Here is an 18797-nt window from a genome sequence, read left to right as displayed (position 1 = left end):
CAAGACTTCCAAATTCAAAAACATTTGGAATTATGTGAAATTTATCTCTATTTTGTTATCGAATCACGGTTCAGTTTACAATCAGTACCATTATGCACTATTCAGGGGATTCTACGGTACTTTATTTTATCTACGTCCGTTATACAAAGCTAGCTACATAGCAGTCTCCGTTATCCGTATAACGAGGAAATGCCGACGCCATTGCATCCGTCGCATGCAAATTAGCGCGTACTAATTGCATTTATATTCTGCAGCACATCTTTTCTACCTACTGTAGCCTCGTTAATTAAATTGATTAGAAATTCTATTATTCATACGGCTTACATATCAGTAGATGCAAATGTAGCCGGTTTCGGATTAAGCTAACAAATTAGTCTTTGATTTTGCTATATTTGAATGTTTTTCAAAATGTCTATTAAATTGACCTTATAATAAAAACTTCATGTGATATTTCAAGTATAATATGTGTATCCCTTAAAAATATTTGTAAACCAACGATTACTGAAAATACTGATTTCTAAAGTACTTTGTTTTGTTAGCATTTATTTGAGCAAGTGTTGTGATAGTGTAACTATAATTATATGTAGGAGTTAGTTAAATAAAACAACATGTTAAAATCATTGTAATTTATTATTCACCAGCTGGAATATAATAATTAAAAACTTTGATCAACTTCGAAAAATTGTACGACATTTATTAGCTTTTTAGTTACCAAAAAGCCAACATAAACTCAATCACACTGGTTACAAAGATTAAAAATTAACTTAGGTATTAAAAAAATCAAGTTCAGCCTTATCAAACAAAAGATCTATTCCTTTGTGTCATCAGTGTATCAGCACCGAGGTGGTCAGGCGAAGGGGCCACGTCGTGGGGAAATCTGTTTATCGGGATAAACATCCAGAGCGCCCTTCGCGCCAGGAAACACTGGGAATGTACATGCAGCCGGCCACCGACACCCACATTACCGCGCTCAGGGAAACTATGTCCAGAACTGTTATAAATTGTACAAAACTACAGAAGCAAAGAAATGCAGATTCCCGGTTGGGGTTTGTTTGCTAGTGACTCGAGGGAGGGTAGTGTTTAGTTGTCTTCGATCTCCTGCTCCTGCTCCTCGTCGAACTCCGCGTCCTCGTCGGCCGTGGCCTCCTGGTACTGCTGGTACTCGGACACCAAGTCGTTCATGTTGCTCTCCGCCTCCGTGAACTCCATCTCGTCCATGCCCTCGCCAGTGTACCAATGCAAGAAAGCCTTGCGCCTGAACATAGCGGTGAACTGTTCCGAGATGCGCTTGAACAGCTCCTGGATGGCGGTGGAGTTGCCGATGAAGGTGGCGGCCATCTTGAGACCACGTGGGGGGATGTCGCACACGGCGGTCTTCACGTTGTTGGGGATCCATTCGACGAAGTACGACGAGTTCTTGTTCTGGATGTTGAGCATCTGTTCGTCGACCTCCTTCATGGACATGCGACCACGGAAGATGGCAGCCACGGTGAGGTAACGGCCGTGACGTGGGTCGCAGGCCGCCATCATGTTCTTGGCGTCGAACATCTGCTGTGTGAGCTCGGGGACAGTGAGGGCGCGGTACTGCTGGCTGCCGCGGGAGGTCAGCGGCGCGAAGCCGGGCATGAAGAAGTGGAGACGCGGGAACGGCACCATGTTGACGGCCAGCTTGCGGAGATCCGCATTCAGCTGACCGGGGAACCTGAGGCAGGTGGTAACGCCGGACATGGTGAGCGACACCAGGTGGTTGAGGTCGCCATATGTGGGTGTGGACAGTTTGAGCGTGCGGAAGCAGATGTCATAGAGAGCCTCGTTGTCGATACAGTAGGTTTCGTCAGTGTTTTCGACTAGCTGGTGGACCGAGAGTGTGGCGTTGTAAGGTTCGACGACTGTATCTGACACTTTGGGCGAGGGTACGACTGAGTATGTGTTCATGATCCTATCGGGGTATTCTTCTCTGATTTTGGAAATAAGTAATGTGCCCATTCCGGAACCAGTTCCGCCGCCCAGGGAGTGTGTGAGTTGGAAACCTTGGAGACAGTCGCAGGATTCAGCTTCTTTCCTCACGACGTCAAGGACTGAGTCGACGAGCTCGGCGCCCTCCGTGTAGTGTCCCTTGGCCCAGTTGTTGCCGGCCCCGGACTGTCCGAAGACGAAGTTGTCGGGGCGGAAGATTTGGCCGAAAGGTCCGGACCTCACGGAGTCCATGGTGCCGGGTTCCAGATCGACGAGGATGGCGCGGGGCACATACTTGCCGCCGGAGGCCTCATTGTAGTATACGTTGATGCGCTCCAGCTGCAGGTCCGAGTCGCCATGGTAGGCACCGGTGGGGTCGATGCCGTGCTCGTCGGAGATGATCTCCCAGAACTGTGAAAGAAATATTTAATTATAAAAACTGCAAAATTGTATGGGAACTCAAAATGGATACCCGCGTCCATAGTTAACTTCCAGACTCGTGAACAACTGTGATTTTGCTATAGAAAGTTAGAATTTTATCTATTTTTCAAAGTCCGCGATCTATTTCGCAAAGTATCAGGAGAAATTAAGTTAATTACTGATTTCCCTGCCTAATAAACTTAACCTCGGTAAACTGTTTACCACATAAAAACTTTACGACAAGGGGGAACCGCGCCTGGCACCGCAGGATGACTCACATGGTCGCCAGGCGACCAAAACGTAACAACCTCTACTTCATTACAATATTTATGAGGTCGCCGTCGCAACTATCGATCCAGCAATAAAGCCACAAGATACCGTTTATGTCCACGAATAACAAATTGCATTGCCAATTTGGGGATGTTATAACGTTGCCTTTTAAGTAGAGAGCGCAAAACATGTTTCTCGTTTTGGCTTTCGGGCTTGGATAATAAATCGATCGGCGCGTAGGCGACAACGGAACATGGCCATTTATTTTAATCGAATAAATCTGTACATAATCTTGAACTTTGTTTCTAAGTGGGCAGAAATATACATTTTAGACATTAAAGCACTGCTAGTAACTCTGATATTTAGTTCATGAACATTTATCAGACTTCAGAGAATCGCTCCCTAATGTAAGATAAGTTTCTTTTTAAATAACAACAGAGGTTCTTTCTTTAGTCAATTACATATACGTTACTACCTACCGAAAATCAAGAAGTGCTTCACGCTAGAATAGTTGTGGCAGTGATACATTTCTCCTCACAAGATTGGTTCTACCTCCTTTCCTAAGACGTAAGGTAGATAGTAAGATAAAATAACTAGTGGCAGTGTACCTACAATCTACCTGATAACATCAGTAAATATGACTGAGAATGAGATCGCGAGATTATTCTGATTGTAGTGGATTGAAAATTTAGAAAGGCAATGACAATAGTGAAAGGGGTAACGTTGACATGTCTATCAGCTGAGAATAATTTCACTAATTTGAATTCATTTCACCTTTTTGTCTCTTGATAAAACAATATACAGTTCAAAATGTGTACTGATTTTACTTAAAATAACTTATTTGTTTAATTTTTATACGAACATGATAACGAGTTTATTATTTTAGTTAGGGTAAGTTTAGTGTTGTTTTATCAGAGGAAAATATAAAAATGTTTAATTTATATTTTGAATTTATGACCATCTGTTACCTATATTTTTCATCTCATAAGCTTTTGGTATGTGCTGGTCAAATCCTTCAACTGAATTAACCAGTAAACCCCCAAACACTCGAGCTGAAAATTTGAATACTGAATACACGTTTGGATCTCATTGCATGGTTAGCAAAGCTTGCAAGTGACGTCATTCTGAAACTAACATGGCGGCCGGCTCAAAATGGCGGACTTATTATTTTAAAGTATTCCCTTTATATGGGTATTGCGCTTTCCGTGGGGAACACAAAAGTATTCGAAAGCTCGATTTTTGCATTTTTTTTTAATAATTTAACTTTATCCTAATCTAGTATCTCTCTCACACGCTGGTGAAACCACTTATCATTATCGATTACCAATTGATTATATCGCTGATAAAACTGATAAACATAATGGCGGCATCTAATCGCTATTGTGTTGACGGCATATTACAAAATTGGCTTTAGTTAATGATTGAAAGGATTGGAACAATAGGAGCCGGACGGATATAGAACATTCTACTAAGCCTGTGACTCACGGCGCACCATAGGACTCAGTTGTAGGCGATTATGTCTAGTTAGGTAGTTTTGGAAGACGTACTATATGCAGTCCACCCGACTGTCTAAACCAACTGTCTGACGGACAAGGTTCCAGATTCGATTCCCGAGTAAAGAGACGTAAAGATGTTGAAATAAGATTTCTAATCTGATTTGTACAAATATATTTTTATAGGTCTACAATACGGACAGCATAGGATAATTCTAATGAGGCATTGAGTATCTAATCCATTTATTATAAAAACAAAAGGTGCACAAGTTAAACATACATCATATATACCAGTGAAATTCAACCTTTTCAAAGTTTATTCTCAAAATATATAATATTATTATACTCCAAAACATTGGAATGTCTCCTAACTGAAGAGGCTGAAAGATGAGTCAGGTAACCTAGGTATTCTGAGTCACACTTTGAAAATTACAAATATGGCTCACGTCACTCATTGTTCATTGAAGTTTTCATGCAGAATCTATCAAGGTTGTTTAAATTAATGTTACAATACTGTAGCACTATTGTAGACTCGTTGAAGACCGCATTCTTGAGAAGAATATGATAATTGATAACAATATGACTATCAACTATGAAAGGAATCAATGAAGATGAACTAACAATTTATAAATCTAGACTTACCTACTTCAGTTATTTCAAATTTTAAATTATATTAATATGTTTTTGCTTATTGATGGTATTAAATTTAAAATTAGACATTTCAATTTACCTATTGTTAAAGTTTCTATAAGTAAAGAGATGTGAATTACTGAATGTACAATATTTTTATTTTAGAGGAATAATAGGCGGGATCAAAAATTGTAAGAAAAATATTGCGCCAACCCGAATTTTGTAATTAACACTAGATTTTTTGACTGTGTTATCAGATTTTTGTAAATTGATTTAATTTTAAGCTAATGGATCATGCTGTGCTGTGAACATATGCTTGATGGTATGTGGTTAGAACCGACCAAGGACGGCTGTGTTGTCATTATAAATGAAATGGGGAGTCCTAGCCGAAATCGATCACAAATGCGTGCGGACTCAGAACGCCTTGTGTTCGGCTACTGACTAAAACTAATTTTGTAACACTACCTAGGTGGACATAATGCCATATAGGCACCACGTCTTCATCTTAGCGTGATAATCTTGCGCCCTGTTGGTGGGTGCACTCAATAAGAGAAATACACCTTCATTGGAGCGCGGTATTTTTTAACTAATATTTAGTATAGCAGTAGCTAAGGGGTAGGCTATCAACACAACAGGGATGAGGGATTACTATAGCAGTAGCTAAGGGTATTTACACAACAGGGATGAGGGATGAACTTCGTCCAAATATATTTGGAGCAAAGAATCATAATGTAAAAGTGCCCTTAAATGAAATGTTTTAATTTCATTCATTACTTATTCGTATTTTCAATCGTCCCAAATCATGTATTCATCTTGAATTAATGTATACTTGTCATTGAAAACTAAAATCTTTTCATTATTTAATAATCTGTGGTAAGTTATTGACGTCCAAAAATAATTCTGTAAAGAACCTTCTTTGTAAATATTTAGATTTGATTTAAATTTGAAAGCGCACTCATAATAATTATAAGCAAATGAGAAACTATTACTCTTAAAACATGGCTCATAAAATCCGAAGTTTAGATTGTCAATAACTCGTCTCGAATTCTGTGATCTTGACGAACGAGCAATGAAATAGTAATTAAACAAGCCATTGAAATCTATCGAGACAGCTGTGGCGTTTCAGACGTGAAGTTTTACTGCGCATGCTCTGAAGCTCGATCGTTAAATCTAGGGGTGGCGCGGTGGAAACTCAAATATACTTGTATGTTTGTCGTATAGCGGTTCTAGAACTTACGATGTCGTATACCCATAGATTTTTTTAGAGAGCAAATGTTACCTATTTTAGAAGTGGTAAATACTTCTTAATTGACGACCTGCGTGGCGGAGCGGTCACCATGCCGGTCTGACGCTCAGAGGGTCCCGGGTTCGATCCCCGGCCAGACAGATTTCTAAATGATGAATTTAGATTTCTGTTTCTGGGTCTGGGTGTGTGTGTATTTGTCTCTGTGTGTGTCCATAGCACCCACGATACAGGGAATCCTAGTGTGTGGCTGTGAGTGTAGAAAGCGTTTAATGGACATAATGTAGCCACGGTCTCCTACGTATCTTTTATATAATTTCCGGAACAGTAAATTTTTATATAATTTACTATTCCGTCTTTATTTATTTATTTATAAGACTGAAGTAAAAAATAATGAAATACTCCTGATGGTAAGTGACCAATGCTGCCAATGGAAATATACAACCAAGTTAATATAGATTAGGAGTTCCACCTAAAATCAATCACAGATTCGTTATTACTCCTGACAACTAAGATGGCTGCCTCATATATAAATCAGCTGGATAAAAGGGATATAATAATATACTTGCCAATTATTATTAAAACAAAAAAACTAGACTGTTAAAAAAAAATCGATGTCACTTTCACAATTAGCCTAATCCAACGACACCTCACATGATATCCGTTCAGTTATTTGAGCTACAGGAAAGCCAAAGAATGAGATAAACTCGAAAATATATTCTCTAAAATACATTACTCTCCGTAGTATCGAAAAATCGCTTCCTATCAAATTCTATCTCGTTGAAAATTGTAGCATCATATCATGAAGTGGCAATCCATACTGCACTACCAGGACCACTCATGTTCTGGCACACCGCCAAGTCAGTATCCGATTTTCTCCCACATCGGGTTTTATTTTTAAAGCTTCACTTGAACTCTGCTGATGCATGCTCGTTGGAAACTAGGTTGGTATAAGTGAGTTATGTGTATAAGAATGGTGATTTTCTTTATTTATTTAGAAATTAGGTCAATTTATGATTAAGTGGGTATGATGTCAATGTAGTCTAAGCTGAGCTTTGTGTGAGTGAACACAAAAGTAGTGTAAGATAAAAAACTTTCAATTTTTTTTTAATCTTCAAGTTAGGTACATAAGTTCTTGTTTAAAAAATTTGATGCGACATTTTAGTTTCATTTCTTTTTTAGCAGCAAATTACTTTATTTGTAATGGACTATGGTTTCGTCAACTTTTTTTTAAAACAGTGATTCTTTAGTAAGTTGCGTTCCGTTTTTTTCATTTTCACTCTCAAATAGCAAACTAAGTGAACTTTTAAAAATTCACAATAAAAATACTACCCAAACTTCTTTTATTTTTCAATACACTGTTTTACAACTTCTACGTATTACAATTCGTTTTACAATTTTCCACCTAAAAACATAATTTGGTTAAATTGAGGCGGGAATCGATCTTGGCGTCTGACCATTGTATGCAGGTCGTCATGGTAATTATAATCTATGGCTTGTATTTAGTGCGATAACCCGTAATCGATGCATAACGGTATTCGGATGCACGCCGAAGGTCCGCGCCATAATCTGATTACAGACTTAACAGTTCCGATTACCGTAATTCTGTTGTCATGAGCATTGCCATAGATTACCACAAAAAGTAAATACGGTCAATAGACAACAGATTTTGTTTTTTTTCGGATTCCTGTTGTTAGGTTGTGGTAATAGCTTTAATCAAATATAAATTCCCAACAAATGAACGAAGAAATTATATTGTCATAGTATGAGATTGCTTGGCAACGCAATTGCATCCTTAATTTGATATATAATAAATAATTATTTAAACATTTTTATTTGAAATGTGTCTTTATTAACTAAAGAAGCAACAAAATAGGTTTTTAATTTATTTCATTTTATTTCAGGCGTTCTTGTTTTTGGTTTCTTGAAGTAAGCATATTTAAATACGACAATTCTAAGAACAAACCGGCAATGCATTGTTTTAAGGTAATGTAATTTATTTATTTAAATAAATGTAGTTTGCGATACAGTTGGGGCAGTAGTTTATTTTTATCCCGAGGTACCTTTATATTGGCATGCAGCCTACCTGATGTCACTGTATCCCACGGACTTTGTAAGCCCAAATATAAAGGATTCTACCTGATTCTACCTGAACTTAATTGCAGATGTCGTTCTACCACTTTGTTGCACTAAATTATTATTATATTAAGTTTGCCCAGTCACTCCCTAGCCGTCGCTTTTATTACAAAAATCTTTATTGCACAAGGTATAGTCCGCGTCAAACTGCCAGTCCGCTCTGAAGTTGCGAGCAGATGTAGTCACACAATCTGCTTTGGCGACGCGATTCATTTCTATATTCAGAGTGGACTAGCAGTTTTACGCGGACTATAAGAATATAACATTAATTCTGGCTCTATAAAGCAAAAAAGTCTACAAGATAAAAAAGTCTACTGTTAAGATAAGATTCTACCAGTAGCAAAATGGTATTTAGTCTCTTCCTTGTTTTCATATAATGGTAATCGTAGAAGTTTCACTTTATCTTTGTTCGATTTAAATCCGGAAGTATTGGTTACGGTGTTAATACCGACACATACATTTAGTAGGTCATTTGTAAATTATGTAACTTGGTCAACTGTAACCGATGTAAATTGTAGTTTTCGCGAAATTTTTATACGGTATTTTTAGTATTGCTAAAGTTTTATTTTAAAAATCTTAACATGAACTACACAAATATTGAACTCAAATATGTATTTATCACTTCTAAAGAACACGGAAATGCATGCAAACATTTAAGCATACAGCCAAACCAAACAGACCTACTTTTATCTATTTTCGGCGAATTCACGAGCTTAAATGGCTGACCATAAAACGTTTTCAGAATAACAGAGCTCAGTTTCATCATAAAATTCGAAGCTAGGCTTATTTTAAACACGGAACAAGACTCGGTCAACGAACTCCACCCGAACATGCGCGCCTCTTCCTTCCTATCTGCCATTATGATAATCGATTTTTTGTTTCGCGCGCGAAAGTCCAATATGGCGATCTATTTTTTTTTTGATGTTCGTGTCTATGTACCTGTTTTGTTATGTCTATGAAATGTCTATGGTATTTTATTTTTTTATTTCGTGATACGCAAATTCCACGGCTCGAAGATTTATATTCTAAACGTATAAGTAATTTCTATTCCTTTTCTAAAAACAATTATTTTAATAAATTCTATAGTATGCCGCATCATTTATTAACGGTAACCATAATAATTATAAATATTATATTGAAGAAGGTTAAGTGCTAAATATAGGGAACACTTAATCACTACTTTAATATAGTATATGTAACCAGATAACGATCTACTTATACTTTGTATGGGCGGATTAATTTAGATATGAAAATGTTCTAGGAAATACAAAACAAACATGATGTCATGAGTAGGACTAACTATTAAATATGAGATGTAATTTTATTTTTAAATCCCTTTAAATTGCCCTCCCTAACATTAAATGAATTTGGGAGTCTTTTTTATACTTTTCAACATTAACTTAACTCTTAACATTAGAAAATAAAACAGTAACAAAATAAGGTCATATCTCATATCATTTAACGACAATACAATATTAGGTAGATTGCTTCCTGTCCAACAATTTCAAAATACCTAACAAAGGTCTATTGTTCGACAAAAATGTGAAAAAAAAAAAACTTAAAAAAGGAACATTTTTTGTCAACGCCCGCGCTCCGCCATATGGTGGCTCCACTTGAACCAGTTTTATTATTTATCTACATCTACAACTTGAATTCCGAGCGTTACAGGACGCGCTATTTGATTGGCCGATGGTCCCTTTATCAAGGGACGCTTGGTATGTAACCTTGAAACTTTAAACTACGAATAACGGTTTTCTCGGCGTAAATAACGGTTACAATACGACGTACTAATAAACAACTTGGTATGGTTTAGTTGGGTTTAGAAATGATGACTTATACACTTGGGAGTTATGGCAGACAGTAGAAACAGCATACAAATGTGAAATTAAGTGTTACACGGCCCGCAAAACTGCAATGGCGACAAAACACGTGGAAGAACGGAGTCGAATCAAGTGTTCGATCCGGATCGATCGCCGCTTGGTCTCGCCACCCGTTGAAGAAATATTTTAAACTTTACTTTTAAAAAACGTAGACTATATTCATCAATGATTTAGTTTACAGGAGAATGTAAATACATAAAACTCGAAAATGGTACCTAATAATTGTTAACCTACTTCTGTTCCCCAAAAAATCTTCACTCAAAATTTAAACAACACAAAAATGTTTCAGATTAAAGAACAGGTTAATAAAATAGAAATCTACGCGGTGGGCCCGTCGCTCGTGCGGTTGGCGTCACAAAATGCCGGCCGCAAATTCTCCGGCGGTCGACGACTAAAAAAGTTAAATTAACAGAAACAAAAGAGTTCTTACCTTAGCTCCGATTTGGTTGCCGCACTGACCGGCCTGGATATGCACGATTTCCCTCATTTTGTGGATGTGAACTTAATAAATTACTTATACACTAATATTTCTGCTCCGCACGCACCACGTACTGTCGTGGCTGGTTGAAGAATAATCTTGTGGAGCTCGACGCTAGCCACGAAAGCGAGGGATCGGGCAGTGACGTGCACTAACCTTCCGCGTTGTGTCGATAAAATTTGTCGCATTGCGTCACATTACCCAATTTGGGAGGTTGTTCATTGAATTAATATGAAAGGTCAGGTATTCATACTCTATATTTATACATATGAGTGGTAACGTATTTATCGCAGTTACATAATTTAATTTCAAATTAGATGTTGATTTTGTTGTAGTTGATTTTTAAGTAGAGTGCACCACTTATCAATTTTCGAAAAGCACCCCACACTTTTTCCGCAATTATACAATTTACCTTAATTGATTCCTAGATTGAAAATTATTTTCAACTTTTTAGTTGATTTTATCATAAAAGTGTGTTTTTTATCTTTTTGAACTATATTTATTTTACTAATTTTTAGTATTTGTTGTTATAGCGACCATCATTATGCATCGTCTGTAAAAAAATCAAGTGTCTATCTATTATGGTTTAAGAGATAAAGCCCTGTAACTCACGAACAGACAGCGGAGGGTTTCGTTTTGTCCTTTGAGTACGGAATCCTAAAAATCATTCCGTTACTGTTACGTACATACATACATACAACCCAAGCTAATAAAAGCGTGTTAATAACAAGTAACATGGGAGTAATCAAGACATTCTTTTTTGTTGTGTGTTTTGTGTTTTGTTGTTGACATTATGTTTTATTTATTTTTTGTTGTCGGACACAACAACAACTTCTAGAAACAGATTAATTTATTACTAAGTGCCAAATATTCATTTTTTTAAATAGAACATAAAGGGTAGATGAATAGGATTCAACAGTATTCAGAAGTTTACTAAAGATTATAGGTGTCAACATAATGCAGAAAATAAATAAAAAAGATGCCTGCTTTTTGCCTTCTTAGTGTAATTAAGTAAAACAAAACTGTTTTTTATTGACTGGATAATTATAACTTTTAACTTTGTATTTTTATAATTAGTCATGACAAAAAATCGTTCGCACGTTCTCACGAACTTGACACAAAAAGCTTTGTATCTTTTAATAACTATTTATATATCTTTTAATATAGGTTCTATGTTTGTTGCTTTTTACTAAAAACTACATTTTTATGTATAGACATGCAACTATTTTTAATTGGTAAAAAGATATATTTTTTGGTATATGAATACAAAAATATTTATCTAAATATATATAACTCAAAGGTGACTGACTGACATAGTGATCTATCAACGCACAGCTCAAACCACTGGACGGATCGGGCTGAAATTTGGCATGCAAGTAGATGTTATGACGTAGGCATCCGCTAAGAAAGGATTTTGATCAATTCTACCCCCGAGGGGATAAAATAGGGGATGAAAGTTTGTATAAATCTTATTAGTTAATAATATTACTTCGTAACGCGAGCGAAGCCGCAGGCAAAAGCTCGTTTACAATAAATGTTACACTTTACTATTTTTCACTCTATTAAAATATACATTTTAATTGTCCTTATAAGTAATATATAATCAAAAAATATTTTCATATCGATATCGATATCCTAACATCACTTAACCTTGTGCTTCTTCCGGATTGGTCGAGGTCGCAATAGTACTATCAGTGCTGCCAACGTTATGCCTGGTAATGATTTTATGTCGTTTTTTGTCTTCATTTATTTTTATGTCATCTATATTTTGATTTGTCGGTATAGAGACACTCTTGTATGGTTTGAAATTAATGTCATTATATTGGAATGTTAGATATTGAGTTAATTTTGTTTTAATTCGTGATTTTATCCGCAGGTGTTTAGTTTTGTTAGGTTGGTACCGGGCGCCGGCCGGCAGCCATGTCTGCCGCCTGTGGGTGGGGTCAGGGTAACGAAATGTCTATAATATTGTAAATGTATTTTATTATAATTTCTGAAGTTACGGTCGATTGTCTGCCGAAATAATGATTCTTGGATACGTATTATAATCCGTTATGTTGTAAGATGTTGAAATGAACATGTCAGTAGAGATGTAGGTTACGTTTTGTAGAGATCATTAGTCACCTGGTATTCAAATGAAATTGTTGATTAAGATGATTAGGTAGCGTATATTTATATGTATCTGTTTTGTTAATATTCTACTATTCTGCTACTCAACACAGGGTTCTTTGGAACTGTGGAAAACCTTGAGCAAATGTTGACTAATTAATTAAACCTGAGTAATTAAGTAAAATTATTATGATTATGGTAGACATTCTAGACATACATACATATTTATTAAGCTGTTATGTGTATACGTAATAATATGACCATCTTTTAGTAATTAATTAGTATTTTAGCATGCAACCGTTACCATGGTAGAGACTTGGATGTATTTTCGATCACTGTAACACATCAATTGAGCCAGCAGTCCATCTGATGGTAGTTACGGCCCATTTACATTTGTAATCAACCCCAAATTTCATTGGGGTTCTATCTGTTGTCTGCAGCAGTTTTATTGCTTATCCCGAGAACAAGATAAAACATTTTATTACAGTATTATTGTTTTATTTTAACCCATGAATTAGGTAGTACTAATCTATGTTTTAAACGAAAACTAAATACTTCTTTGAAGAATAGTTATGATTATGTAGTAACACAAGAATTTCTTTTTAATCGAGTTCCAAATAAAAGTGATAATCTATTCGTCGAGTACATATTTTTTAAGTTATTGATAAGTCATTTATTTATCTAAAAGAAAGCTACCTACTGTTTGCATAAGTTCGCTGTTTGAAAAAAAAACTACTTATTACTATATTATACAGCTAAAAGTAAGTGCGTATGTTGAAACTTAATGTTAGCTCACATACGAAGTAACCATAAAATATTAATTTATTTATTACCAACTTGAAATAGGTAAGTCGATATTATGTTATCAGTATTTCATGATTAACCTAATTAATATTGGAATAAACATAATAATTTTAGGGAACGGTATAAATATAAGCTAATCGAAATTTACGTCGATGTGACTTGGGGAAATTCGAAGAAATGTATCATGACGTCGTCTTTTGGGAAATCTGATTTTTTTACATATTGTTTTCAAAGCGAAATGGATTAAATTTTTGTTTGTGATATGTAGATTATTTTTATTTAGCAAGATGTGTGGGGATACATAAACCCCCAAATAATCTCTTAACCCCTTCCTCGAAGAAAATTCCTGTATATAGCACATAGTAAGACTTAAGATTTTACTTTGTTGCAGAGCACCTAATGCTTTTCGAGTTTATATATCTATATCTAATTACTTGAGACGTTTTACAGCCAATATAACTTTGTATGATATATGGGTTTTAAGACATGAGGGGTAGTATGAATTGTCTAAATTGAGGGAGTAACATAATATGCCTATAATTATTTCCTTTTCGAAATATGACTTGTGCAATCGGTTATTTGTTTTTAAAATACTCTTAACTACTAGGTCAGAAAGAAAAGTTGGTGGAAGAGCCCTTAAGTAGTAAGTTCTTGCAAAGTAGTTCTATCTCATAACAGCAGTGTTAAGCGCTGCTGTGTTCTAGTTTGAAGGGTGTGGTAAGGGAGACATACTTTTCTGAGGCGTTCCAGCTTAGTCCTCAGGGGTAGCGGCGCATCTGTGGCCGACGTCAGGGAGGAATATCTAATCCTATCTGGGGTTGATTACAGATGTCCATGGGCGGCAGGAGCCACTTACCATCAGGTGGACTGCATGCTCGTCTGCTACTCCTTTATTATAAAAAAAGTCTCTTCTTACGAAATGCAACGTGTGGTCACCATAACACAGTGACGGGAACTACAATTTCTCCGACGAAGGGCCGTCTTGCCTTAATGGATAGGGTGTGAGTCATACGATTGTCTGCTTATTCGAATTTTTATTGCACGATTTATTGTGTTTCGATGTTATTTTAATACTAAGTAGTTTTCAGATTAATAATCTTTGATAAGTAAAATAGAAAGATACTTCACCACCTTGAATTGGAATGAAGCCACAAAAGGTTGATTTTATCTTTTATATTATGAATTCTTGACAAATAAAAAACATTTTTAGAGTAAATTTACGTATAAATAACTAAAACTATGTAGTTTACGTAATAAATAAATAAGTATTTCAAAAATTTTAGGAACATTTTAGAACTGAGACGCGACACTTTATTTCCTCAACAATTTCAATCCTTAAATCTGGTTACACTTTCTTGTCAAGAGTGATCAATCTATGTATTTTACTCATCACGTTAATAATATGTAAAGGACCTAACATATAGAATACTTTAGGTCAATTGATTATTTTATTCGAAATAAATCAGTGTTTCATTGTTGGTTACAACGTTTTTATATAAGATCGGAGTAGAAAACGAGCTGGTTCCACCTGATGGTAATTGGTCACTGCCGCCCGTGGAAATCTGTGGCCAACTAAATACTACTACAACTACTTCTACTTGAAGCGGATTGCAGATGCGTCGCCACTTCTAAGGACCATGATAGTTACTTCATATGTCAGCTGGCACCTACACCCTTTAATACTGTGTAGAACTGCTTTAACTAGTTTAAAGAAATTCTATAGTAAATGGACGTGGCGATGGTACCTCCCAGGTCGGCCTAAACTGGCCCTACCACCTTTTAAGTGTGATGCTAGTTTTTGTTAAACTCCGTTTGAATTTCTCATGTTAGGTAGGGAGACAAAAGTACTTATCCGAGGATCTCCAACTTGGTCCTGAGCAATTTTAGTCTTATCTGAGGTTGATTGCAGATGTCCAAAGGCAGCAGTAGGCATCTAACTTTGTTACTTCTATGTTATAAAAATACATTTTTTTATAATATAGCAAGAGCAGACGAGCATGCAGTCCACCTGATGGTAAGTGGCTACTGCCGCCCATGGACATCTGTAATCAACTCCAGATAGGATTAGATATTTCTACCTGAGGTCGGCCACAGATGTGCCGCTACCCCTGAGGACTAAGCTGGAACGCCAAGGAAAAGTCTGTCTCCCTTACCACACCCTTCAAACCGGAACACAGCAGCGCCTAACACTGCTGTTATTAGGTAGAAATAGGTGTGGTGGTGGTGCCACCGGAGTCGAACCACAAAGGGTTCTACATGCCATATATCCTTCAAATCAGAATACAGGAGCGCTTTATTGCGATTCAAAAATAGAAGGTGTGATCTTGTCCAGTAGATTTTTGTAGTTAGTTGCTTGTAGAGCGTATTACGTATAAAATATAGTAAAAATGGTGTAGGTCACGTTGCAATGGCGTCTTGGCAGGATCGGCGCGCTCGATACTGGGTTTCAGTTATTGAGTATGGAACAGGCTTACGTTAAATATCCTTAAAGAAAAATGATTTTATATCACGGCGTGCGTAAATTGACGTTTTACGCACGCTTCGCGTGCGCAAAACCCCCATTTCCGACCCCGTAATATAAAATTTTATACAACACGCGGACGAAAAATGTTTTTCTGACTCGTGTGATTGCAGTCCTCGCCTGCGGCTCGGCCTGCAAACTCACACTTGTCAGAAAAAAATTTTTCGTCCTCGTATTGTAATGTACTATTAAGTTTAACGTTACCTAAATATCCTTAATAAGTGATATTAAAAGTGTAAAAATATCTCGATACTATACATAACTAATTCTAAGTTAATAAGGATAATCATAAAATATTGCTGAAAAAGTCATAAAAACAGCTTTCGACCAAATGAAATATAAATGAAATTTCAGAAAATTGTTTTAATTTTTCATGTATTTTTGTACTATGTGTATTGTGAATTTACAATATCTTTGTTAATTAATATAAAATTTGTTAATTTGTGCCTTTGAATATTGCAGAAAAGAATTTCCACCCATAAATTATAAATTTTATTATTTATTATAAATTTTTATTATAAATTTTATTATTCTATGTTATATTCTAACCTAACCTAACGTTATCGTTGTTAAGCTATAATACGAAGAGTGTTGTATATACCTGTAATGACGAATCGCACTGAACCAAACATATTGTAATATTAATATTAAGGAATGTCTAGTGATAAGTCGATGGTGTATCTAAATCAATAAATAAATAAATATACCTACTCTATACTAAAATAAGAATCGGTTTTTAGATATTGTAGACTTTCGAAAATTCTTTTATTACATCCATCATCTATCTTTTCAAAATGTTATGATGAAAAGTTTCTACTATTTTTATAGAATTACATTAGTTGTGTGTGTATCAGGGTGGTAGGGTTGAAAAATTTTAAAACTAAAAGCCATTGCCACGCTATAAAGCGTCTCTGCGGTTCAAAAGTCCGCATTTTCACGGGTGTGCCCCGTTGCTGCGACATACAACTGTGCATGCCGTATACAGGCATTCAATACTCAATACTCAATACTTTATTGCAATCATGGTTTTACAATTGTTTTATAAAAATCATTTACAATTTTAGAACACATGAACCCACAATGGGTGTAGCAATGAATATGAGAGCGGCCGATTTATATTTACAATTAAACATTGATGTCAGATTTTCAACATTATTTAATTTAATTAGTATTAATTTCTTTGTTAATAATAATAATTTTATTTTTTTCGTATTTTAGTTTTCTAAATATTCGCTTAATTTTTAATATGCATTTTTTATTAATAATTCCTTTAAGTTGGCGTAGAACTCCTTGTCGTTTTTGTTTGATCTTATATTTTCTGGCAATTTATTATAAATTTTTACGCACATGAAATTGGGACCAGTGCTATAAATTTTAAGTTTGGCAGTTGGTAATAATAATTTGTTTTTCTGTCGACTCTGATATCGTTGGAGGCACTCTTCTCGTTTATGAAAGAACTGCGGGTACTGCTTTACAAATTTGCATGCTTCCATAATGTATACTGCTGTCAGTGTGAGTGTTCGATTTTTAATAAAATAAGGTTTACAGCTGACGGGTTCCTTAATGTTTTCCAGGATACGTACGCATTTTTTTTGTAGGGTGAAAACATGGTGGGCATCCACACTATTTCCCCAAAGTAGAATGCCGTATTTGAGCCATGCATATGCGTAAGCATAGTATGCAGACAAGGCGGTTTTTAAGTCTGTTGTTTTTCTTAATTCTCTGAGTGCATATTCAGTTATATGCAGTGCAGTTCATAGTCTATACAGGATGTTATAGTGTAAAAACTACGTCATAATCCACTAATATACAGGGTGCTTTTTTCATGCGCGTGTGGACGATCAAATTTAAAACGTATGGAGTAGCAAAAAATATACATAGAGTTATGGGAGTGGTTTTAACGAAAGCTAAATCGGTATACTTAATTAGATCTCTTAAAAAAGTCCCAGTCTGAATTTTCAGGAAATCATTAAGGGAAAAAACACCTGTATTATTGTGCCATCGCTAATAAGTATTAAATTCAGGAGTAAGTAAATGACAAATTAAATGAAAAGATTCATTTTTAAGAAACGAAAAGTAATTTTTAAAACATCGTAAGAATATTTATATGCTGTATTTGTGATAAAATCTCTCAAAGGTAACTTGCACTATAACTCGACTAATCCGAACTTGGACGGCGTGGTGGACTATGATCTAAGCTCTTCTCATTCTAGGAGACCAGTACCTACACAGTAAAGAAAGATTAACGGGTGGATGATGATTAATTTATTATGACTATCTATAGGTATCTATATCTATCTATAGGTAGATTTCTCTAGTAGGTAGGTTATCTATAGGTAGATTTTTTGTCGTCAACTCGTTACTATCCCACTGTAGCAAGAGTTTAGGCGACAGTTGATTGTAAGTGCCAATTTGAAACATTCGCAATAATTCACGAATGTAATATTGATTTCCTAAAGATCCTCCATTACCGTTATAACAAATGATAATAAATTTATTAATAGATTTATATATAGCGTCCAAATCCCAAAGGATTAGGCTAAAATGTCGCGTATGAAGTCCGGTATTGCGAACACGACGAAGTAAGTAAATTAATATTAACGCACATGTTAGCTATGTTGATAACACAGTTCGTTCACCCCGAGGAGTGGATCCCATTACGCTAATGATAAATGAAGGATAGTTCTGAAAATGAATTGTTGACGTTTGCGTAGGACGCCATTTTGTGTTAAAAATTGTCTATGCCCATGTCATTACGTCATTACTTGTAATGCTTTTTATGGATGAAAGTTTAGTCCAAATAAGTGGTTCAGATGTTTCCAAAATTAACTAAATAAAGCAAACAAATTAAATAAAT

General features: G+C 35.7%; 1 protein-coding gene across 1 annotated transcript; it reads right to left on the bottom strand.

Annotated features, from left to right (window-relative positions):
* Window positions 1-611: 611 nt before the first annotated feature.
* LOC140756530 (tubulin beta-1 chain) lies at window positions 612-10618 on the bottom strand. Its single transcript, XM_073092053.1, has 2 exons — window positions 10459-10618; window positions 612-2367 (listed from the first exon to the last, which is right to left on the bottom strand). Exons 1-2 carry the CDS (start codon window positions 10513-10515, stop codon window positions 1081-1083), a joined length of 1344 nt encoding a protein of 447 aa, XP_072948154.1. The 5' UTR covers window positions 10516-10618; the 3' UTR covers window positions 612-1080.
* Window positions 10619-18797: the final 8179 nt, after the last annotated feature.

This window comes from Epargyreus clarus, unplaced genomic scaffold (genome assembly GCF_041222505.1).
Source record: "Epargyreus clarus isolate Ecla_fem2 unplaced genomic scaffold, WU_Ecla_fem_2.2 ptg000035l, whole genome shotgun sequence".
Taxonomy (NCBI): Eukaryota; Metazoa; Arthropoda; class Insecta; order Lepidoptera; family Hesperiidae; genus Epargyreus; species Epargyreus clarus.
This window is presented reverse-complemented; position numbering and strand designations above follow the sequence as displayed.